The 25,765-nt window shown below is 36.8% G+C and overlaps 2 protein-coding genes across 2 annotated transcripts in view; both read right to left on the reverse strand.

The window, feature by feature from the left end:
- Positions 1-103: 103 nt before the first annotated feature.
- On the reverse strand, positions 104-4,696 carry crk (v-crk avian sarcoma virus CT10 oncogene homolog). The gene is made up of 3 exons (XM_077208340.1): positions 3,575-4,696; positions 2,523-3,100; positions 104-2,325 (listed from the first exon to the last, which is right to left on the reverse strand). The coding sequence occupies exons 1-3, from the start codon at positions 3,792-3,794 to the stop codon at positions 2,188-2,190; spliced, it is 936 nt and encodes a 311-aa protein (XP_077064455.1). The 5' UTR covers positions 3,795-4,696; the 3' UTR covers positions 104-2,187.
- Positions 4,697-4,922: 226 nt separating this feature from the next.
- The window catches only part of lrrc75a (leucine rich repeat containing 75A), a 22,270-nt gene continuing 1,427 nt past the window's right edge, over positions 4,923-25,765 (reverse strand). Inside the window, exons 1-4 of the mRNA XM_077208339.1 lie at positions 25,247-25,765; positions 22,285-22,410; positions 18,845-18,957; positions 4,923-7,157 (exon numbers count right to left, since the gene is read on the reverse strand). The exon at positions 25,247-25,765 is cut by the window's right edge and continues 1,427 nt beyond it. Coding sequence (XP_077064454.1) covers positions 6,329-7,157; positions 18,845-18,957; positions 22,285-22,410; positions 25,247-25,501 — 1,323 coding nt within the window. The 5' untranslated portion in view covers positions 25,502-25,765 and the 3' untranslated portion in view covers positions 4,923-6,328. The remainder of the gene's footprint in view (positions 7,158-18,844; positions 18,958-22,284; positions 22,411-25,246) is intronic.

The raw sequence follows: 25,765 nt of genomic DNA on the forward strand, positions 1-25,765 counted from the left end.
GGTAGGATAATGAAACAAGCACTTCTCCATCACGTTGATCCTAATAACAGAGTAATACACTACTATCGAGGCATGATATTACAGACAGAGGCCAGGTAAAAGGTTTAATAGCATTACTATAGGGGTCAACTTTATTTCATGTACATGAATAAAACTGTAACAAAAACGTTGGATTTTTTTGTGTGACTTAAAACACTGTTCTGACAGACTTGGATGCACATAAAGGATAACACAAGATTAATTTCACAAAATTACTGTGTTGATAATTCGGTTCTAAAACATAATACTTTGGGTACAATTAAAATGTACAGACACGACTGTTGCGATTACTCATTCAACTCAGTCATAGAGGAAAGTGATGCTTTTTTTTAAGGTGAAATCATTCTCACAGGACACAGGTGAGTTCAGACTTACAAGGCTTTGCTTTGTTGCTGATTTTAGTGATCTAATTTCATCAAGGTAATTTGTGACAGTTAATAAGACAGATCATGAACATCAAAGTCCTTCATAATTATGACTTAAGTGACAATTACATAACATGGCTGGCTTGCTGTCACATCATGACAACATACAGCTAACCTACACACAAACATACAACAAAGCTTTCTAACATTAAATTTGACAACTGAATGGTTTCCAGGTGATTGTCATTGTTACCAAACAAAGTTAGTCAACTTTTCTTTTTAAAAGTAACAACAAATAAAGGTAAAGGGTAAAAATATTAACATTTGATAGTGTTGTTCTGGTAGCCTGTCTATTAGTGTTATAATTTATACATTTGTCCACAGATATTCAATTTCTATTCACTCATACAGTCAATAGTAATGGAAGCAGGTTAAAAGAAACATTTCTGCAAGGTTGAACAAAACACACTTCACTTTCCCCCGCATTATGCATTCAACAATTTAGGCTAAAGACAATGCTGATTTGGTCATTGACAACAATCTGCAATTAAGGCAGGCAATTAGGAAAACAATGTCTTACTTGGGCATTAAAGAACAAAATACACTGTTTCTGCATTGAAATAGATAATACAGGCATGATGGAGGCTGATGGTAAAAAAAGTCAATAGCCAGATGAACCGATAATAGATAAAGACTAATCGTATGTGCAAAATCAATTGAGCAAAACACATTTGAGGCATCAGGTTAGGCTTTGCACATTAATGTGACACTTCATAAAATCTTACTAGGTTATTGTAAAGATAACTGGGTTGTTTTAGAAATATCTATCTCTAATATTAAAGCAGTTTTGGGCCACAACATATAAGAGAGGCACTACAAGAACCACTCATTGTATTTTCAACCTTGGCAAGGGAAGTTGTGGCAAAAACACATTAGTTAATTTGAGTGGAAAGTCACAATTTGGACAACAAAAGTCTATTTAGTCTATCTTATATTGACGTATTGAGTCTAGCATTAGAAATTACGGTTACACATTCAACAAAACCGCATTTAGTGTAATACTTCCAAGTACAGCAATAATGGTCAAAGGAGCAAGTAGCGTTTCCTGATAATATATAATGAAAATGTAGTAAAACAGTTATTTAGCGGTAGTGAATGATACATGGCCCATTTTGTATACATTAGAAATGTTGTGCATAAATAAAACGAAATGCGGTGAGGGTTCGGGCTACTCCATCTTTTATATAGTGTGCCGCCCCATCTGTCTGACTGGCGCTGAGCCAGTAGTGACTGACAAGCCAATCATAAAGACTATTCAAAGCATGTTCGATCTGCATTTCTGAATATTTTCATGTAGTAGATGATTTGTAATGTAAAAAGCTGTTGTGTTCTAGGACACTAAGTAGTGTATGCTACCGCATTCAAAGAAGCAAAGGAACAGTCCCTTGTTAAGACACCAAACCGCTCATGTTTTAAGTCCAAGCAGGCTCTTCCTCTTCTCGCAGTTCACAAGAAGCCACACACTAATGCTCCTCGCTCTGTAGTGTATGGTGTTGTGTGTGGAATTTAGTGTTTACTTGGTAAGTATCTTCAATTATTGCATAAAATCTAACAAGGGAATTGTTGCAGGTACTGTGTACATTGGCATGAGACACAATGGCACAAGGTAATGATGAGGCGGACATGTTAAGGGCAGTAGTGAGGATGTGTGAGGAGCCGGAGTGTGTGTATGTGTGTGAATGAGTGTACATCGAAGGGCTGCTAGGGAAGACAGTCTGCTCTCTCAGCTCAGTTCGTCCTCTGGATTGTGCTGGTCCAGCAAGCGGACATGGGTAAAGGGAAAATGGCCATGCTTTCCCTTGCACTCACCCTCCCACTGCCCGTTTACATTGATCTTGGTCACCTTCACCATGTCGCCAACCTAACAACACAAGACAAAAGATGAAGTGTTAGAAGTGGAGGAATTACTTTGAAAATGTAATGTGCAAAAGAGACTTAAATAGAGAATTACAGTTCCACTGGGAGGCGCCAAAACAAAAACAAAAAATTTCTCAAAACAAGTAATCTGTGTGTCTGTTTAATACAATGTTGTAAATTAAAAATAACTAAATTGTTTACCTCCAAAGCAAGAGCAGTTTTATCATAGGCATTGGGAACTCTCTTCTGAATCGCCCTGGCATAAACCGGACCATTCTGTAGATTGGGTAAGGATGTGGGCTGGGCATACTGGCCCGGTTCACCGAGCAGAGGTGGAGACTGAGAGCTGTGGCCGTCAGAGTTGCCGTGAGCGCCGGATCCGCCGACAGACCCCCCGGGGGCCCCTGATGTTGGCGAGGCCGGCCGGTACTTCTCCACATAGGGCACAGGGATCATGCCGACGCGACTTTCAGAATTCTGAGCATTCCACCACTGCTCCTCCGGCTTCTCCAGTACTCGGAGTATGTCGCCCTTTCGAAACGGAAGGTCCTCGTCGTCGTTGCCGGGGAAGTCGAAGAGAGCTCGGACGAACTCCTCTTCAAGCCTCTGAGGAACTCCTCCCGTTCCCGCATTGACGCTGATAAAGGACGAGTGCTTGGCTTTGCTAATGGGCTCAATGAGAGTGGTGGTATCCAGGTAGTGAATCTTATAGAACTCCAATAGGGCAGGTAAGGCATCGAATTCCTGATCTCCAATACGGAACCGAGGAGGAGCAAGTCCTGTGGGATGACAGCAAGAGAGCACATATGATGGAAGAACATCAAGATAATAGTTTTTAAATTCAGCATTGCTGATTGAGCATCTGCAAAAAAACGTGAGCATTTTTTCTCATGTACACACACACACATATATATATATATATATATATATATATATATACACACACACACACACACACACATGCATACACTGATTCACACTACGTACAGTAACACGACTAGATTATCTGAATGACTGAACCAAAATACAGTTTATATTGGAAAAATTATTGATTTCAGTTTGTGTAAACATCTTAAAGAACACACTAAATTAATACGTAAAACTAGATTGACGTGAAAAATTACACTGAATGTGCCAACTATTCATAGTACAGAAGTACACAAGTTTCTAATTGGGCTGCTAAGCGTTTTGCTAAAGCAGAATTTATTTGCCCCGTCGTTTTTAGTAACGTTATTTTTAGATGCACCGCTTACCTGGTCCAGACTGGCGATTGCTGCTGATGCTATTTATTATGTAATGAGAGACTTTGGAGTTCTCCGACACAGACAGCACGTAGTCCCCGGGAATAGTGATCGAGTCCCGCACCAGGAACACTCCATGCCTCTGCCCTTGGAGCAGCGAAACCGCCTCTTGCCGGCTTAATCTCCCCCAATACCAGCTCCCTCGGTCTTCCGAATCAAAATTTCCGGCCATGACTAGCGCAAGAAAAAAGCCCAGGCTTCACAGGCCTTCCCTTCGCCTCTCCTTATCCGCAAGCAGCGTTCAACTCATGCAAAAACTTTACCGCGTTCCGTTGTTGAACACGTTTCGAATACGCGCAGCATTCGCACACTTTTCTACGCTTTTTTGTTCCAATCGGGTGAGAAAACTACCGACGCCGGAATTCCAACGTGCATGAGACGCAAAACTAAGACTATTCGCCCAGATCCTCTGATAATTGTTTAGTGTAAACCAAAACGTACATTGGAAGTTGTCACAAGGAAGTTCAAATATTTCAAATGGCGGACAAGGGAAACAATTTTTGACCTTATTTCCCGGAAGTGATGCAATAACAGTCAATTCAGGTGGTGCCGATAAGTAGCCATATTGATGCGGTCGATGCTAAAATACAGGCCATAGCCCGTATTATTCTACAGTTTCATTGGCTGTAGTAAATACTACAATTTTATTTACTTTTATTATTGAATTTGTGGTTTGTAAATTTGCCCATAAGAACACAACTCGTTTCGTTTTAATTAAGTATATTGACATTTATTTACAATAGGTATACTATGTATTATATGATTTTTTACATATTTACTTGTGCTGATCATAGCTGGCTGACCAGTTACAGTACCTTAATAAACTTAACAAACATCTGGTTTGTTGCGGGTCCAAGATGGTCTACTAACTTATCAGCTAATGATTAGCTAGAAACCAACTACCTTGTTCACAGACAATAGTTAAAAAAGGATTATCCAGCAGTCTAAACCGTATTCTGGCCTCGCTGGTCCATTCTTATTTTCTTAAACAAATTTACTTATTATATATAGACTCATTCGTTAATTTAGTCAAAGGTCGTTGAAACGGAAGTACGCAAACACGGTCGTTTACATAAAACAAGCAAGTCCATGCACGTAAGAATTACCAACCACTAGATGTCGACATCGATTTCTAAAAGTTCATAGGCTACTAGTCATTTCCACCAGACTCGTTCAATTACTGTTCAATATTCCGGTTCACAAACGCCATGAAATCCCTCAGGCCTACATGTTTATTGTTATTACCACAGTTCCAACAGCCCAAAATTTTATGTGCCGTTTAACGCATAAATTAAGTGTATAATTGTTAAAGGTTTATTGGTTTTGATGCCAACAGTGAAATACATTTTGTTTTGTTTACAAATAATCTTATACACCTATTGCTGTTTGTCTTTCCTAGCATTCTCCTTGCTTTACAGAAATACTGACAAAGTCATTGAACACAGCTCTTCAGTGCACTTTTATATTCATCACTCTGTAATGGCACAACTTGTCAAGAAGTTATGGCTTTGAACACAGCAAATTAATTTTAGGCTACCTGGTGACCATAACATGACATGATAATCTGAAATAGATTAGTTACAGGAGCTTCCTTTAATAATTTATGTTATAAACCATAATTTGGGGTGGGAGCTTAATTCTACTTAAAAAAAAACATGGAACACGATTCTGCAGGTAAGCATATTATGATATTATACAAAGTACATTATAAATGGATACAATATAAATCCTAATTCTCATTTAGGAAATTTTAAATACATAAAACAAAGAAAAATACATTATGACAATTCAATATACACTGTCATTAAAACAATACTTTCATTTAGTGGCATATCAGAACTACTTTGAATAATGTAAAATTCCAATTAGGCACTAAACAGATGTTTATACAGTGAAATACCTTTATTTTTTAAAAATAGTGGATAAATAAAAATGAAACAATATCATTTTGGTGGTTAAAGGTTCTCTTCTAAAGAACAGAGCTAAGAAACCACACATAGTCTTCAAAATTCATGTCAAGTAACAACAACAGAATATCAGCTTTATATACTACTGCGTAGCCAAACGACACTTTGTTCTGTATAGCAATTCTTTTCTCTTTGGCTTCAGTCCCGCTGCTCTGTATCAAACAAACACGTTGATGTTGGGCCAACACTGTGACAAGAGATTTTGGTTTTCCACTGTATAAATTAGGGGCACTTAATATGATCTCATCTGCGTCCCATCCACCTGACACCCGGGACATGCATATTCACTGGTTGATACTGAATAGAATTTAGGTTGTTTTCCACTGCAGGAGAAAATGTGATGCTTGCATCAATCAGATGCATAGATGGACACACTGATTCATGAAAACCAAGCCAATCTGCTCATATCCAGCATGTTAAAACTGATCACATCTACACACATGCCTCTCCAGCAGGGTTTTGAACAGGCACATAGGCACAGAGGTTCATGGTTATGACAGTGAGGGGGAAAACCTGAATGAGAAAGTATATTTGATATTTTTGTACCTCAGAAGTAATTCATTTCTCCTTTGCAACAACAGACAACCGCTACGATTGTTAAACCTATAAAACCTGCAGAATCACAGGACTTCTCGGACAACCCAGTCTGAAAACAAGCCTGTCACACTCTTCCTTGAACTCTCTTTTTCTTAAAGGGACTAAGGTTATAGCCTCTAATCAAATTAGACAGTGGCTTTAATCAGGTAGGGTTGTCCGAATGACATGCTAACTGGTCAGGGACAGAGTCTTCTCTCAAAGGCTCAATGGCTCCAGAGGAGTGCTGTGACTGACTGGAGCAAGACAGATGGGAAGACTGGCTTAGAAAGTACTCTTCACCCTCTGCTTTGGGCGGCCTCTTCTCTTTGCTCCACTTCGCGGCCGGATCTTTTACCAGCCGCTGCTCCTCCAAGGTCCACAAACTGTCTTCCTCGTCCTCCTTGCCCTGCACCTCCCTGTCAAAGTCCAGCAACTCCTCCATCATGTCCTCAATCTCCATTTCACCGTCAATCTCTTCTTCTACCTCAGATCTGAGCTCTCCCATGCTCTCTGTCCTGTTCGTATCATCAGCGTCGTCCTCATCCACTCGGCCCTCCGGCTCGCTGGCCTGGCTCTCGCCGAACTCCAGGATGGTGGGAAGGTTGCCTTTTTTGGGGCAGCGCTTGCGCAGGCTCACCAGAAACGGTTGTGGGAGGGAGAAGATGTCCACGTTGTTCCCCAGGTCGATCCAGGTGACGCTGGGGAAGCTGTCCGGGTCCTTCAGCGTGTCCGTGAGCTCTTTGAGCACTGCACGGGTCAGCCTGTTGCCATTGAGGGCCAGAGTCTCGAGGCGGTGAAGGGACGCCAGCGTGGGGAGGAGCAGGAGGAAGGCATCGTCTGTGAGCTCGGTGAAGCCGAGCTCTATGCTGCCGATGCGGGACGCGTGTTGATGAAGGTAGGCACAGAGACGCTCCATGTCTTTCACTCCAAGAGGGATGCCAGACAGGTCTAATGCCCCACTGGATGGAGTGCTTGAAAGAACTGATTTCAGACTAGGGAGGAAAAAAGCAGACAGAGGGTAAGAATGTGTGTGGATGTGGGGGAATTAACTTTTTATTGAATTTTATAAATCAGAACCGGAGGTGAGAATATTTTAACTAATATTAAATGTTAACTGGAGGAAGAAAATATTAAGAATTCTAAAATTTAAAGCAGTTAATAAGGAAACAAAGGACACACTTGCTGGTTGGCTGGTAATTTCATTATTTTATGTGGCAAGTTTGTAGTTTAAATTTGCAAGTTTATATATTTTATACGCATATATATTTGTGCAGCACTTTGGGTCACCTTCTTTTGCTTTTGAATGTATTGTATAAATAAACTTTGACTGGACTTTACTATCTAGGATGTCTAAAGCTTTTTTTTTTTCTGTCCAAAAGTCCATGTAGAATTTGTGGGCTATTCATCACATCAAACCACTAAAATGAATATACTAGAAATAAAATCACAAGATATATTATTCATGTACTTATCACAGATGCAATTTAGCTGATATCCTGCAAAGAAATAAAAACAATTAAATAAAACTAAATAAATGTATTAAAATAACAATTAAATTAAAATAACACAAAATACAGTTTGTGAAGATTATTAAGGCAACAAATATTGATGGCCATTACATTTTACTTTTAATGATTTGGCAGCTAGTGTGGACATTTCCTATGGCAACAGCACTATATTGTACAAAATGTATCATAATTAGACTGTAACACCTATCTCTGCTCTCTGATCTGGTAACATTTTTCTACAAATGAAAGTAGTCCAATTGCTCAATTGCTAATTTAAACAGACATTAGTGCCTAAAGAAGACGTGCAGGGGCAAACTGAAAGATAATCTGTTTATGAGTAGAGCAAAAAGGGCATTCGAAACTGGTGAGGAACTCAATTTTATAATAATAAAAGATAGAAAATGCAGTTTAATTTATTGAAACCCAAACCAGCGTTAACTTTTCTCTTTTTTTAACTCAGAGATGATCAAAGATTCATATCGGCTCATTTATAGGGTAACTGAGATCTGATTGAAAGGATTCATTTTCTGTAAATGCATTACAGATTCAAATCAGCCTCTGGAAATAAGAACAGCATAAAATTTAAGAGTTAATTTAAAATCATGATGTCGGATTTTATTTGTCAAGTATGGATTAAGAACCTAAAGAGATAGACAAATGGGGTGATAGTGGGGAACAGAAGAAGAAGGCAGGAAGAGAACCTGATTTATTAAGTAAAAGCGAACAAATGCATAACCGCTGCACATGCAGCAAACTCATAATCAGCTCAGTGTGTCATCACAGATTGTCAGTGTGAGAATGAAGAGAGAAAGAGTGAAAGTGAGGACAGAAACGGCAAGAATACTAATTCGTAATGTGGCCATCATTAATACACACCAGGACATGCATATATCTTATTGAACTGGCATTTGAGGAAGAGAGAGGAATAATAACATCCTGATTTGACATGCTATGCTCATTCTGGATGATACATTTCCAGCCCCGCTCTGATCCTGTCATTGACCTAGTAAATAAAACAGCAGCAATGTCAAGGAAATGGCTAAAGCAGAACAGGATATCAACTTTCCTGATATTACTGGCAAGGATCTCGAATCCCACGCTCTTTAAGAGAAAAGGCCTTTCCCTCTCTCAGCAACCTCACCCTGAATGCATCTGACCCACTTACATTCTATTAGCATGTACATCTATTTGCAAAATAATATTTGTCATGTGACTTTCATAACTTTAGAAAACAATTTGAAAAGTATTTCAAAAACTTGTCCATAATAATATTGGTTACATTGTTCTTTATAAAACAGATTTTTATATAACCCCCTCAAATGGATTAAATGCATGGCCTATTGAGTGTCAGTGTCCCAGCAATGGGACAGTTCGCACACCTTTTTTTAATGCTTTTTTTTTTTTTTTCCCTATCTCATATTTTAGGATTCATCATAAATTATGTATCATTTCAAAGCTTAAACATTCTAAATTCTTTCTGTGAAAAATGGACATTGTGTTACCAAAGAAAAAGGTACTAAATCCTTTTAGCTTGCTCAATTTTTGTGATATCATAAAAATTATCCACATTATATAAGTCCACATTATTTTGTAATATATTTTGTATGAAATAAAGTTTAGTTTTATTTGTAAACTTCTACAACTTCTTTACACTTTCGATTTTTGGAGTGCTTTCACTTCTGCATTTTGCTGAGTGTCTTCTTTAAAAAGAGACCAACCTTAGGTCTGTATTCCAAAGCATTTATAAATTATAACCATTTATGTTTAGATCTATGCTCAAAAAGGGGTTTGTGAGAGTTAACAGGTTAAATAACTCTCCAGTCTGAGGAATCATTGGTTACATCTTACCCAAATAATCTTTCCTGTACTTTATTTTCATATGCTACATATGACACCAAAGCAGCTTTTGACTGCTTAGAACGCAGCTGAGTTATTTAAACTGGAAAGGATAATCAGAGAGATTTTGCAATCTACGTAATGCTTAATTTATTTAATGCAGCTTTTTAATTTATCTGAAATTTAAATCAACCTTAAATTTTAGAAAAGCAGATAACAGTGACTAGCAATACATTTTGTCTGCCACATGTCTTGATTTATACGGTTAGAATGGTGTCTTTACTTCCAGCACTCATTTATTTTCTCTCACAAGACTAATTATCGACCCGACAGCAGGTGTGTGCTGTGAAAAATCCTCTTTGCTGTGAAACCAAATGAAATCAGGTGATTACTTCAATGTGATAGATTGGAAAGAAGGTTCGACTTAATTACCGAAAATAATAAGGTTGAAGTTTCTCATTTCTCAGCTATACAGAAATGAACCCTTTCGATTACTGAAGATAAAGCAAAGACTCAGCAGCAGGTGGGTGGGAGGGTGTCAGATGCGCCATCCTGAATTGCATTGTTACAATTCATTCACATGCTGTCAAAGATGGAAAAAAAGGAAAACACCCAACCCATAAAATAATTTTTATGTTATCTATAAAAAGGGGTAAAAGAAAATAACTGTAAATCCATCATTTACATAGCTGGATACACTATATACTGTATGCAGTATTCTTCAAAGTTTGCGGTCAGTATGCATTAAAGGGATAGTTCACCCAAAAATGAAAATTCTGTAAGTATTTACTCACCCTCATGTTGTTCCAACCCCGCAAGACCTTCGTTCATCTTCGGAACACGAATTAAGATATTTTTGATGAAATCTGAGAGCTGGATCACTCCTCCATACTAGTCCATAGGCTTCTTGAGGGATTGAAACTTGCCGGCCTCGAAAAGTTATTAAAGACATCGTTAAAATAGTCCAAGTGACTACAGTGGCTCAATATTAAGTTTATCAAACGACGAGAATACTTTTTGTGAGCAAAAACAAACAAAAATAACAACTTTATTTCAACTATTCATTTCCTTATATGGGCCTCTAGTCAGTTAAACTAGTCTAATTGCGTAGAGCTACGTCACACGTAGGCTCACTATTGGCCGACGCTGGTCATGTGGGTGATGCGTGTGACGTACAACAACAGATCATACGCTGTTAAACTAGTAACCTGACTCGAGGCCCAGAGAGAAGGAAATGAATAGTTGAAATAAAGTCGTTATTTTAGTTTTTTTGCGCACAAAAAGTGTTCTCGTCGTTTGATAAACTTAAGATTGAGCCACTGTAGTCACTTGGACTATTTTAACGATGTCTTTAATAATTTTTCGGGGTCTGCAAGTTCAATCCCTGCAGAAGCCTATGGACTATGGAGGAGTGATCCAGCTCTCAGATTTCATCAAAAATATCTTAATTCGTGTTCCGAAGATGAACGAAGGTCTTTCGGGGTTGGAACAACATGAGGTTGAGTAAATACTGACAGAATTTTCATTTTTGGGTGAACTATCCCTTTAAATTACCGCTTACACAAAAATATTGAGCAACACAACTGTTTTCAACATTGATAATAATAAGAGATGTTTCTTGCTGCAAATCAGCTTATTAGAATGATTTCTAAAGGATCATGAGACACTGAAGATCGGAGTAATTTGCCATCACAGGAATAAATTACATTTTAAAATATATTCAAATAGAAGAGTGTTATTTAAAACAGAGATAATGTTTCAAAATATTACAGTTTTTACTGTATTTTCATCAAATAAATGTAGCCTGGGTGAGCATTAAGAGATGTTTCAAAAACCTAAAAAAAACGTACCGACACTAAATGTATAGATTTAATGTAGGTCAATAAAAATGACCAATACCAAGACTCTTCCATAATAAGTGTGGTAATTATGAGTGCAGATTCTATCATTATACTGTTCTATTCTCCAACACACTGGAAAGGTGTGTGACTGTCAAAAGGTGTGTGACGAGCAAAATAAAGGATTACCATCATTGAAATAATACCTGAAGTAAACCTTCTTTTGCAGTGTATGCAAGGATGACTGAATGTGCGGGCTATTTATTTTAGTTAACATATAGCTTAGTATGATGTAGAACATAAATAGCAAGCACTTTCCATGAATGCAGTACACTTTGCTGTCCTATTGCTTTGAATCTATATCCTAATAATACAAAAAAGTCATTATTTTCATTTAGTCTATTGAATTGGTATTCAATGAATTTGAGATATTTCTGTATGATATGTAGTTATTTTGTTAACAAATCATTTCACTACATGATTTCCCCCACAACAAAACATTCCTTAAAACTGACACCATTAATTGGAGGCCATGTGCAAAACGAAACATCAAAGTCACAGCTAGAATAAAGACAGACAAGGAATAAAATAGAGGAAGCCAGAGATGCAGACAGCTGTAAGGAACATGACAGGAATGAATACCAATAGCCTTTTGCATTATCATGCCACATTCACAACCTGCTGTTTCTGCACTCAGGCAGTAAAGAGCGTGAGCAGACAGGAAGACAACAAGAGAAAAAGAGGCACAAAATGGAGAGCTTAAGCTACTGAAATCTAGCAAAGGCAGAACTGTGAGGTAATCTCTTGGGGAGAGGCGGCTTTAGAAAGACTCAAGAAATCATATGAGGAGAAAATAGAGGATTGAGAAATAGGAAGGAAAATTTAGAAGGCAGAAAGAATTCAGCAGACATGCCTGAGAGATGACAGTATGATTTCACAACAGCCCATATTCCACACCCTCTTTTAGTCCTATTTTACATTCCCAAAGCCTTTTTTGTTTAACACAGCTCTCTATCTTTCTCCTCCCCTCACAGTTAAACAATTCTAGCTATCAAATACCATGCAGACCAGCAAATTTGCCATTAATGTGGGTGTTATGGAGGCTGATCGTATGTTAAAGCTAGATAAAACATCTGGAGATGATGGTCTAGAAAGCTCCAGCCTGTGTTGTGATGAGGAAGACATTCTTTACAGGCTCGCTACACCACATGAAGACCAGTGTGCACTTCACATTTCAGTGCAATAGAGGTCATGTAGTAGGTCTACGGCATATCAGATTCCACTTAACAGGTTTTGTTTCGAAGAAGCGATCCAAATACACCGAACAATATTTTTAGTCCACACAACAGCAGTTTTCAGATATCTTGCGTTCGTAAAGACGTTTATATTGTTTAATCTGCATTTAACAATTTGACAATCAATTTATATTGCCTTTGGGGCTTTTCCTCTCACCTGCATTAAACAGATTTTGACTCGTCTGTCCCTACACTGTAAAAAAAAAAAGTTGCTGCCTTCAATTTTTAAGTACCTTGAATGTTTAAGTCATTTCAACTTAAATTATATTAAAATGACTGAAAAATAGTTGAATCTTGTAAAACTTATAAAAAAAGTTAAAAATTGCTTAACTTATTTTAAGGAGTTAAAGCAATGTTAAAACATGTGTCATAACTTGATTGTATAATTGATCATATCATTTTTTACAGTGTATATACTGCTGTGCTAATAAATAAACTTTAATGTATACAAATACAGTCTGTATTTACACTTAAGATTACACTTAATCTAACAGATTAACAAATCCGGAGCAGATGTATAATTTCCCCAAGGTATATATAAAATTGCAAATCAGAATTGATGTAGCTTCAGTGTAAATATTTGCACGCAGGCACATAGATAAAACCGCACACACACTAGTAATGCAATGTTCACATAAACATGCATACCATAGCCCAACATCTGTTACGTATGAATTCTCTAAGAGTAAATGGGACACCTGTCTGAGAGACTGTCTCACTCTGATCTGTGGAGGAGGTTACGGTCATGCTAGCACTTAGCCAACACTAGAACGGAGAGGGTGGAATCATTAATGGAGAGGGAAAGAGAAGGGTAACTAAATGAGACATAAAATGAGTTAAAAATGAAATCATTATGAATCAGATTATGAGAATTTTCAGTGCTGTTGTTAACTAAAACTATTAAAACAAAGCTGGAATTACATGAAATATAAATATTATATGACAAAATTAAACTTAAAAAACGTATATGAAAATTAGAAATGTACTAAAATTACTTAAACTGAAATAAAAATAAATTAAATATAAAATTAAAAATGACAAAAGCACATACACTTATTTAAACTTAAACTAAATTTAAAATGCAAGCTGAAAATAAAAAAATAAAAGCTAATTCATCAATAAATACTATAATAGTATATACATAATAAAAAATAACACTGCTGAAGTTACATTTTTTCCACCCAGAGGAAAATATAGGATGCTCTTTCAAAGCTAACATTTAATGTCTATTTCGTCTCAGATGTTTTGCCTAACAAAAAAAAGAAAAAAAAGAAAAGAAAAAAAGACCTGTATATATTGATTTATAAATGTTTGAGATCATATTAAAAGTTTGAGACATTGCTGAGATAGCTTCTGAAACTCTAGAGAGGATTTCTGAGATTACTGGAGACTTCTTCTCAGGAGAAAAATCTGAGAAAGAGGACACTTAAAGGAAAATAAAAAGGAAATGTTTCATCAAAGGAGATTTCACAGAGCTGCTCTCTTCCACACAATGAAAGTGAACGTTGATCTTGTGTTGTCAAGCTCCAAAAAAGAAAAAACTATAAAAACATCATAAAAGTAGTCCATATGACTTGTTCACTATATTACAAGTCATCTCATGTCATATGGGATCTTAATTTGAGAAACAGACCAAAGTTGTTATTCAGTGAAAATCTGTAGTGGTCACCATTCACTTTCAATGTATGGAAATGAGAAGCTTGGACATTATGCTATAAATTACTATATAGTAATTCAGGGGACCTGTTACTGAAATAAAGGTCCGGTTGCAGTTTAAAAAATATAATTTATTTAATGAAACCTTTTAAGTTGCAAACAATATTTTGATGAGTTCTGTTGACATCATAATGTTGATTACTTAATTAGTGTGTGATTTAAAAAAAAATGTTTTGTGTTAAATTATTTTTTTTTTTTAAATTAAGTTGTAGTAACTTCATGAAATTGTCTTGATAACTTTGAAAATGAACATTGGATTTCTAGTTCCCAGCAAGCCTTGCATAGGACTGGATAATGAGAATAAGTGTTGGAATTAAGTGTTATTTTATTTGTTTTTAGTAAAGGGAAATACCTGTTAGTGTTTAATGCTGTTACGTTTGACATTTAAAAAAGTTTATGTTTTGTGGTTACCATTGTGCTGAAGAGACTGTTAAGGTAAACACTACATTGCAGTAGCGGATCCTGACCGTAAATTTAGGTAGGGCAGATTCTGGGTCTTAGCACTAGTTTATGATAAACATTTTGTAAGCTTTATTTTCTAATAGCTGAACATGTGCATGCACACTTTTGGCAGAGGTCTAATGTCATTGCATTATTCAGCCTGAGGGTGGCGCTCTAATGTTGACTGAAAGGCTTTAAAGGGATAGTTCACCCAAAAATTTAAATTCTGTCAGTAATTACTCACCCTCATGTTGTTCCAACCCCGTAAGACCTTCGTTCATCTTCGGAACACGAATTAAGATATTTTTTATGGAATCTGAGAGCTGGATCACTCCTCCATACTCCTCCATAGGCTTCTTGATGGATTGAAACTTGCCGGCCTCGAAAAGTTATTAAAGACATCGTTAAAATAGTCCAAGTGACTACAGTGGCTCAATATTAAGTTTATCAAACGACGAGAACACTTTTAGTGCGCAAAAACAAACATAAATAACAACTTTATTTCAACTATTCATTTCCTTCTCTTTGGGCCTCTAGTCAGTTAAACTAGTGTAATTGCGTAGAGCTACGTCACACGTAGGCTCAGTATTGGCCGACGCTGGTCATGTGGGTGATGCGTGTGACGTACAAGAACAGATCATACGCTGTTAAACTAGTAACCTGACTCGAGGCCCAGAGAGAAGGAAATGAATAGTTGAAATAAAGTTGTTATTTTTGGTTTTTTTGCGCACAAAAAGTGTTCTCGTTGTTTGATAAACTTAAGATTGAGCCACTGTAGTCACTTGGACTATTTTAACGATGTCTTTAATAACTTTTCGAGGCCGGCAAGTTCAATCCCTGAAGAAGCCTATGGACTATGGAGGAGTGATCCAGCTCTCAGATTTCATCAAAAATATCTTAATTCGTGTTCCGAAGATGAACGAAGGTCTTTCGGGGTTGGAACAACATGAGGGTGAGTAAATACTGACAGAATTTTAATTTCTGGGTGAACTATCCCTTTAAATACATATCACACACATAGAATGCAATCTTAGAATTACCTTAATGTAGTATTTATTGCCTCCGAATGTTGTTTTAGAATGTTACAAGTCGTGGAGGAACTCCGGTGAAGAAAAAAAAGTCATGTCTATTCTCAGAACAAATATAAAACAAACACAATATAACTATATACATGCTGTTCATGTGAGCATGTTTAAACAAAAGGATTTATACTTATTATTACTTAATTTGATACGCTAATCCACATAGGAAAAACATACAGAGGTTTACGTAAGGTAACGTGAAAATAAATGGGGCAGTATGAAATCTGCCCCAATGGCTCTAAATTAGAGCGTGCTGCAGTTCCATTTTCCACCACAGATTTACACTAGAAACCGTGGGGCGCTGTAGAGCAGGGGAGGACTCCGCCACCCTCTGCCCTGCTTACTTTACTTAGTATCATAATACATGCATGCCGAAGCCATGTGCGACATTTGAATATATCCCGCTCACTTTACGACTTAAAAAAGTCGAGAAAATCCTAAACATATTTGTTGTAGAATGCTGAACACTTTTACAATTTATTATTGATTCAGTTTACATAGAGGTTTATGTTTTGGATGAATATTTTGGTGGGGAATATATTTTTGTTACAGACGAGCTGTGGCTGCTACATTGACTATAAACTATAAACAATGACTCCGCTAATTCCAGTGAAAAGTAACATCTTGTTCATTAAATGTACATGCTAAATAATTTACATTTAGCAATAAATAAACTAGATGCAATTAATTGGTTCCAGGGCTAAAACTCAAGTAGATGCTAATTTTTTTTAGAGACATAATTTTTTAGAGTGTAATCCATCGAAGAAAGAAAATCATGTGGTTTCCTGATATTGAGAAGATAGTGACTGAATTTTCACTATTCCCTTGTTTTTTTTTTCCTGTTTGCACTTTCAGGCTGTGAAATTATTAGAACTCCTATTTCTCCTGGACAGCCTCATTATTAATGACCTGATGAAATCACATCCGTAAACTTCAGGTAGAACAAACAAAAGCGCTTGAGGAATTTCAAACAGAGAATAAGGAGAGCCTCAGAGGCACACCAGGTTCAACAACACGGGCAACTGAGAGGTGAGAATGCTGTCTGAGAAACACTTCTCTTTTTAAACCCCAACAGCTGCATTCACATCTGCGACAATAACCCACACCACCGTAAACATCACAACTGGTAACAAATGGAGGACCATGTGTGGTGTGACTCAGACAAACAACGGTGCACCCGGTGAAGATTAGACAACACAACCGGAGTGGATAAAAAGGAGAAGTTATTGAATCCGGTCTACACATAAACACATACCTTCACCACAGCAGCCAATGCAGTGAATGAACTGCGGTAGGGGAGATCAGCTGATTTATCCTTGCATACATAGGTTTAAGCACACTACTAGTGAGTTAAGCACAGAATAAGGGTTTAAGCTCATCTAAAGTGTATCACAGGAAATAAATAAAGCCTAGTATTTCCTCATTTACACAGTCTGTATTTTGACTATATTAATGGCAGCTGGAAAGGAGCCACATAAGTATGAGTCTACACCACAGAACCATGTGTCAGCAAAAAAAAACCACACAGCACGCAGTGGGAGGCTGCTCTTTCATTCACTGACTCACTCTGCAGATTCAACAGCTCTTTTCATCAATGGACGGAGGCGAAACCACTAAAAGCCCAGTTGAGGAGCCAATTCACAGGTGATGAGATTTGGATGGTAAACACAGTTGTTCTGGGGATATAAGATATTGTGTATTAACACAATTTGAGGATATCGGGACTGTAGGACCCAACCCAAACCTCAAATGAGACGCTCCATAGCCATGCGGTTTTTAAAGCGTAATTAATCCCTAAGTGCTGACAAATCAGTACAGGGACAAACAACTGGCAAAAGCGATGATTTATTTTGACTGCCTGCTCTGCAAAGTCAGAAAGCCTTTTATTTTAAAACCAACTAATTACTTTAATTAATGAACAAAGTGAGGCACTCGCGAGCCACTAGGCTACTGCATGTGGGCTGAAGAATATGAGCATCAATACAATTTATAATGTAGCGTAGAATGTAATGTTTTCATGTGAAATGAAAGTACGTATGTCGCAACAGAGAGCTAGACAGCAGAAAGAAAATGAGAAAATAAAAGAAACAAAGTAAAGAGGAAAAAGATAGAGAGAAAGAAAAGAGACAACAAAAAGAAAGTGTTCCCACAGTAAATAAATGTCCATTCCTAAAAATCATTTTGATAAATATCAACTAGCTAATGAATCACTGAATCATTTGTAATTTGATGTGATTGACTCATTAAGAAAAGATTCAACTTAAAAGAATGATTCACTCAAAAATCATAAAATACTATGGTTTGTGAGCAAGTTTTACCCTAGTTTTAATTTTAGTGTAAATTGCTTGTTCTTGCCTGTAAACCACTTGAACTGCATTGATTTATTTGGAGAATTTGCTATATAAATAAAATTTGATTGATACACAAGAGCAATATAGCCAATCAACTATTTGATAACTAAAAAATGTATATTAAAAATAGAAGTTATTATATAAAATATTCATGATTTGATTTCCAATAAATGCTGTTCTTTTATGCTGTTTCTTGATATTAAGCATTATAATTCAACATTTATAATAATACGAAATGGGCAAGTAAAGACAGGAATAAACTGCATTTCGAAATATAATTTGAAAAAAAATAGACAACAGTTATTTTAAATTGTAACAGTATTTCATAATATTACTGCATTTTTTTATTAAATAATTAAAAAACAGTAGTAGTGTATGTGATAACTAGAAAATGTGTATTGACTATAAAACTTTTAATATTACAACCAAATAAATTTTCTTTTTTAAATTACACCAGGTTTTACATAATCGTGGGAACCCTAATAAAAGAAACAAGTTAAGATGAAACAAGAATAGAAGCGCTGTAAAACAATATATAAAAAGTAAGGCAGCATTTGCCCTCACAGCCTAAATCTGAGACCCGCTCTCTGCTTGTCAGTTCTGCTTTCTCACCAGGACTGTGGCTTCCTCTTCAGCAGCCCCTGCCGTCTCCACTGGGAGTGTGGGCTCAGGTGGTAGGTCAGCTGACGACAAACCTTCTCCATAGAACCCAATGCATCTCCCTCCTGACAAAGATGGAAAGAGAGAGATCGCATCAATCAAGCTGTAACACACAGCAGGTTAATGGGGACTGCCAAAAGACCAGGGTCTCTGAGCCCTCAAGGTAAAATACTAATTTCTTTGACATTTGTGATGACAGGAGCAAAGCGGACTGACCGATATAGCACAGACTTATTTTGACTATATCATTAGGTCATCTGAGGTTCTGTGAATGTGTATTTGTGGGATTTGGTGTCCATGGTAAAATGTATTAGCAAATAATTTATTAGTGGCATATTGATGTATTGTACATCTCTGGAAAGCTTTTTTATTATTTACTCTGCCTAAAGCAATCTAATTTGCAGAGAGACACGAACAGTCACACACACACCGCCTCAAGTAACTGCCACACTCCTCTAGGCAGAAACAATTTCTGCCAATGCTTAACACATAAGTTACCGAAAAAGAAAAGCACCGCATACTCTTACAGGGTTGTCAATAATTAAACTGAATTATTTCATTATTCTGGATGATAAGCAATAGGTAGTTGATAAATATTACAAATTAAAATCCCTTGCTTTAAATGCTACAAATGAAAATATGAAAATAGGCTTCACAACTTTATAATGTAAAGTATGAAAAATGATTATTCATTTTGAAGTTTACCAAAGATTACATTTAATTGTGTCAATTAATTAGATACATTTCAATTTTCCATTTAAGTGAGCTTTAAATGACAGTAAAAGTTAAATACACAATTAAATATCCAATAACAACAGATACTGCAATGAATTAATTTTTTAAAAATTAAGTAAAAAATATGGAATCGATATATGATGCTTTCATAATTAAATCTGAACCATTATGCTGTGGTCAGTGTTGTTATTGTTAAAACTATTACAAATCATTTTGTTAATTGAAATATAGCGGGAATAAATAAAATATATATTGACAACTAACTAAAATAAAATGTTCAGAAGTTGAACCATTAAAATGACTAAAACAAAATAAATTAATGCTAAATAGAAATCTAAAGAAACGACCAAATGACTAAAACTGAAAATTAATAAAAAAAGAGGCTAAATCAAAATATTAATAAATACTTAAATAATATATAAATAATACAAAAATTACATTGGCTATGATATTAGAACACATTTCATATTATGAGGGACTGCAAAGATGAAACCTTCTAACAGTAATTTTGTCATGTCATGTTAATCACAACTGAAATGTACAGAGGTTTATCACTGTAATGACATTGATTTGCTTAAGGTAATAAATCAGGTTCAGTGCACTGCAGGGAATGAGAGGGCACTGCTCGAACCTGACTAGATTACCAATTATCTATATTTTCATGTATTAACTCTTGGCTCCAACTAGTAACCTAACCTACAAAAATATCTCTACATGTAGAGTGGTTGCGAAGGCCGGGACAAAATCGCCATGGGTCTTAATGAGATTTATTTTTGCCATGAATCCAAGATAACAGTAACATAGTATATCATCAAGGGCACATTGTCTGTGCTCAGGTGTCTGTATCCGTACTGGAAACATCAATATGTAAATCAATCCCGCCATCACGTCTCTCCACTGCACCAGGTCTTGACCTCTGCAGTGGATCAGAGATAGAACAATGCCTGTGGATATTGAGATGTCTGGAAAACACACCCTATTGGTTGGTAAGGCCTAGTTGTTGCTGACGGTGAGGTGTGCTGACTGCTAACAGTGCAACATGGATGGTCAGCTGTGGTGCGCATCCCCCTGCAGACAGACACTGGGTCCCCAGGCAGTGTAATCATACACCCAGCTTGCTCTGACAGCTCTGAGTGTAACAGACAGCCCAGCTTTCCTTTCGTCACATCACTGAGCTCGTCTCTACTTTGTCTCCCTCCATTGCTACTTACAATAACATCACTTAGAGCAATGTCACCTTACAGCCTTTCACAAACTCTCGCTCTTCCCACTGTTAGTTAACATTTATTATGTCTCCTTGGTTAAAAAGTTATTGCATATGCATGTTTCTGAGGCTGGATACCATTTTTTTAGCAATGATGTCCAGGTCATGGACTAGCCATCTGTCCAGGGTTTTTCCACAGCATGTGACCTGAGATGCTGGGATAGTTTCCAGCCCTCCCAGTTTGGAGAATGGATGGATCCATGGATGTCTAGTTCATATTTCACCATAAAAGCATACAATTAAAAAAACAAAATGTACATATTTGTACATAAATATATACATATATGTTTGGGGTCGGCAAAGTCTCTGATGCTAATTTATTAGATCAATAATAGTAAAACAGTAACATTGAGAAATATTATTAAAATTTAAAATAATAGATTTCTATTTTAATATATTTAAAATGTATTCCTGTTATGACAACGCTGAATGCATCCCATGATCCTTCAGAAATCATTCTAATATGCTGATTTGTTGCTCAAGAAACATTTTTTATTATTATCAATGCTGAAAACGTTGTGCTGCACAATATTTTTTGTGGAATCCTGATACTTTTTCCCATTATTCTTTGATAAATAGATAAAAAAAATTGAAAATATTAATTGAAATATTGAATTATATCAATTCTATTTGAAATAGAAATCTTTTGTAACATTATAGAGGGAGGGAGTATGCTTAATAGACAAAAATAACGTCAAATGGTCAAAATAAAGCAAAAATCTTAATGAGCCTAAAAATAGACTTAATTTCCTTTAAGCAAAATATTATTTCATAGTTCTTTCTTTTGGTTTTGGGGTGAAATGAAACCAGGACCTGTTCTTGACAGATTTCATGAGTCTCACACAACTACATCTGGTTAGAGAAGACATGATGAGCTCAGTGAAAAGAAAACAATAGACAGCATCTTCACTCAGTGTTGTTTTGGTGGTTGTCAGGTGTTTGTGCAGCTCTCTATAGGAGCTGAGCAGGGTGTTAGTGGTGTGATCTAGTGCCTGACTTGCTTCATTACGTGCAGCAGCAGCGGTAGTCTTGGAAGAGAGCAGACTGGTCTTTGTGTGTGACTCATCTGCAAGTACACCTCCCTCTGCCTCTACCCTCTCTGCTCTCTTCATCTCTGCTTTTGCCTCACACACACATACACACGTTCAAGCAACTGGGTTTTATCCTAATGCTCACTGCACTGGAATGCTACGTTTCATTTTTCACGTGTATCTGCTGTGCCTTCCAGGCAGTGTTCTAAAGCAATCTTCATTAAATATTAATGTAACACAACATACAAGAAATGCACAGAAATAGAGCATGCAAAACTAATAAAACCTGTGTGTTTGTGTTTAGGTGTGAATGGGATTAGGTTTAAACTGTCACTGAAAATCACAGAATCTGAGCACTATACCTTTGGGCAGTGAATGTATTTGGCCAGGCTAATAATGAGGTCATGGGTAATGGGATCCACCAGGTTGCGGAAACTGGCATAGCGGTAGAGAACATCGTCCAGAGAGGTTGACTCCATTCCCAGATCCTGGAACAAAAGACACAATACAGGGAGGTCAAGAGACTGGGAACTACATCATCTGACTGACTGCTTATTTTTGAAATCTGAATCTAAGAAGCTTTTTGTTTGCAGTATTTGTCACATGTGGATTCAATGATTCTATGTAAAGGTGCATGACACATTTATATACACCTGAAGGCCATGCATTTATACACAATTTGTGCTTTTTGAACACAAACAATGGCTGAGTCAATTTGTTCATGTTTGTCAATTCTGTTCACATCCCTGAAATCATTAATTGATGTTGCCCTATATCAAAATGTGGACCTAGAAAGCAAACAGACTTTCCTTTAACTCTGCAAAACAAGGCAAACTGAAGGAAAAGTTAATCTACATAATTGAACATTTGCAATCTGTAAAGCAACAGGGCAGACAGGGGGTCAGCACTTTTAAAAATTGCAAATGTGTGTGGGGGTGAGGGCTCTACAGTCAGAGCTAAATAATCAACGGAAAACGAGTGGGTGTGAATGAAAGCAAATAATCATTAGTATGACAAAGTGAATGAGTTCAGGAAAGGTTAGTTTTTGTTAAGAGAAAAGGCCTGATAATTTTGATGTTACTACATATAACATAAACTTAATAATGTATTTCTCGAATACTTGACCACCTCTGTCAGAACCTGGACCTAGACTGTGCAAGCTGAGCAAAAGCCTTGGTTTATCATCATCATCCCTCTATGGAGGGATGAATCTTGATTAATTGATTTCCATTTAATCAAAGGCCCATCCATTTTCATGGTTTCTGGGCAACAAGGTGCACTTGGTAACCACTGGACGAGAGACGCTGTCCTTTGACTCTATTTCTTGCTCATTATGTGCTTTAGCCCCCATAGCAGGATACACAGCAAATACATTCCAGTAAAACTACCACATTTATATGTGATAAAAAGCTTCCCCTTGTGAAAAAGAAGTGTGCTTAATACTCAATGTTTACTAAAAAATACATTTAAAATTATTTTTACGTGAAGATATCTTAAGTGCAGTTAAAGAGAGTACACTCTTAAGTACACTTAAAAAGTGCATTTTGTGACAATGGAAAATTAAAAGTACGTTTACGTTTTATTAACTTTTGTCTTGCTTATTCTGATGTGTTGACTCACATACTAAAGCACATGTACAGTACTTGATTATGATTATTTTAAGTTAATATAAGTTAATATATTTTAAATGTACTAAATTGCAACTTCAAGTCCTAAAAGCATGTAATTTGATAAAAATTTAAACTATAATGCATATACTTTGAAATAATATACCTAAGTACTCTTTATCAAAGTATGCTAAAGTGTACTTCTTTTTCACACCTTTTGAAAAAATATAGTGCATTCCAAAGCCACCTGTTGCTTCGACACTACCCAGCTGTTCATTTAATACTACCAATGGAGGATTAGAAAACCCTATTAGCTCGTCTTTGATCCCTGCTGCACATATGCAGAAAATCCTCAGCGCAGTGAACCTGCTAAATTGAACTTCTAGTCCATAAGATGATCCTTACTCTTGAGGAATGCTGGATCAAAAAATAGGAATGGGACAAGAGTTATGGCAGCACATATCTACACCTGATCTCACTGGTATACTGACACAAATAAAGTTCCTATTGGGTAATCACTACCCAAAGCAAACAGTTGGTATTTATGCAGTGCAGTGTAACTCTTCGGCCAGCTTGTGCCGTGTCTGTTCTCACAGGTTCACAGGACTGTGAAATGGGCATCTGGGCAATTGCATTGAATTCTGCGAGATGAAAAATCTGAAGAGTTGGGAAACTATCTCAAGATATTTCCATATTTCTATAAAATGTGACAGCAATGGTGTGTTTTGTATGGAAGCTTGTTTCCGCCACAAAATAAAAAAGGTAATTGTGAATTTTTTATCTCACAATTCTAACTTTATTCCTCGCAACTGCGAATTTACATCTCTGAATTCTGACTTTTTTGCTTAGAATTGCGTGATATAGAGTCGTAATTGCGACAATTTGCGAGCTAACAAGTTAGAATTGTGAGATATAAACTCCCAATTCTGAGAAAAAAATTTGTCTTGTTTTCTCAGAATTGGACTTTATAACTCGCAATTGCGAGTTTATATCTCGCAATTCTGAGAAAAGAAGTCAGAATTGTGAGATGCGAACTTGCAATTGTAAGAAAAATAGTACGAATTGTGAAATAAAAGTCGCAATTATCTTTTAAATTGTTTTATTCCATGGTGGAAACAAGCTTCCATAGTTTTGTCTTTCAACAACTTACAAAATAACAGTGTGGTTAAGTGTGGTTTCTGCATGGGTGCAAGGACAGATTACAGATCCGGCCAGTGTGGCCAATGCTTTGGGGCCTGTTTACCAGCTGAGAGGCCCACGGTGGTCCAACATATGGAAACAAAAAGCTGCAGAAGTAAAAATGTATATTCAAGACTAAACATACAGTGTGTAATAACAATTTTGTTACTTCCTTTCTTATATTTGTGATCTGATTTCTTGTCATTTGGACAATACTATTGCGACCACAGGGGGCCTAAAAAACAAAAACAAAACAAAAAACTAGAGTGCAAGAGCCTTATAGGACCAAATGCTTTTAGATGGAGTGCAATATTGCTTTTGGACTGTATATATGCACCACACTGACTTCAGGAAGTCTTCAACTTTATGAACTCATAAACTTCAAATGAGAATTGACAGGTACAATAATGGGTTACATGGCAGACATTCAACAAAAATAAAACTTGACAAGAACTCATCAGTGAGAGAAGTCTGACAACTTTCGTCACTCTGTTTAAGTTTAACCTAACCTACAAGAAACATGGATTGATATTTGTACCTGCCGGAGAGTCTTCAGCATCTCTGTCGCCTCATCGTGTTTCCCCTGCTTTGCCATCAGCATCATCTCTTGTATCATCCCGATGCGCCGCTGGTAGGGAGGAGGAGTCCCGCTGCTTCTCAGTTTGTCTCCTGACCTCAACATTAAAGAGGTAAAGATGTCACCTCGGTCTTTCGTGGGGGTCCGTTTCCATCCTGTGCTCTGAGGGCTCGCTCCTGCCTCCTGTCCCGCAGCCTTCGTTTGCTTCGCTCCCATGTTTGGTTATAGAGTCTCAACCTGGAAAAGGGCCTCCAGACTGGGCATACTTTCAAAACGCATTCACATGAAACTATTTAAAGTCCTTTACATTGCACGTGAGATTAAGTAAAAAACAAGCGCAGATAAGAAATACGCCTTAGCGTTCCAATAAAGTTTATTGGAGAATACGGGTTTAAAAGTCCTTCTGCTCACCTCACACCTGTCATCTCTTAGCTGACAAAAGAAAAAACATTTACATTAAGATCAATAAGAATGTGTGAT

The sequence above is a fragment of the Siphateles boraxobius genome, unplaced genomic scaffold (assembly GCF_051911475.1).
Source record: "Siphateles boraxobius isolate OS27281-9 unplaced genomic scaffold, OSU_SipBor_1 6, whole genome shotgun sequence".
Classification (NCBI taxonomy): domain Eukaryota; kingdom Metazoa; phylum Chordata; class Actinopteri; order Cypriniformes; family Leuciscidae; genus Siphateles; species Siphateles boraxobius.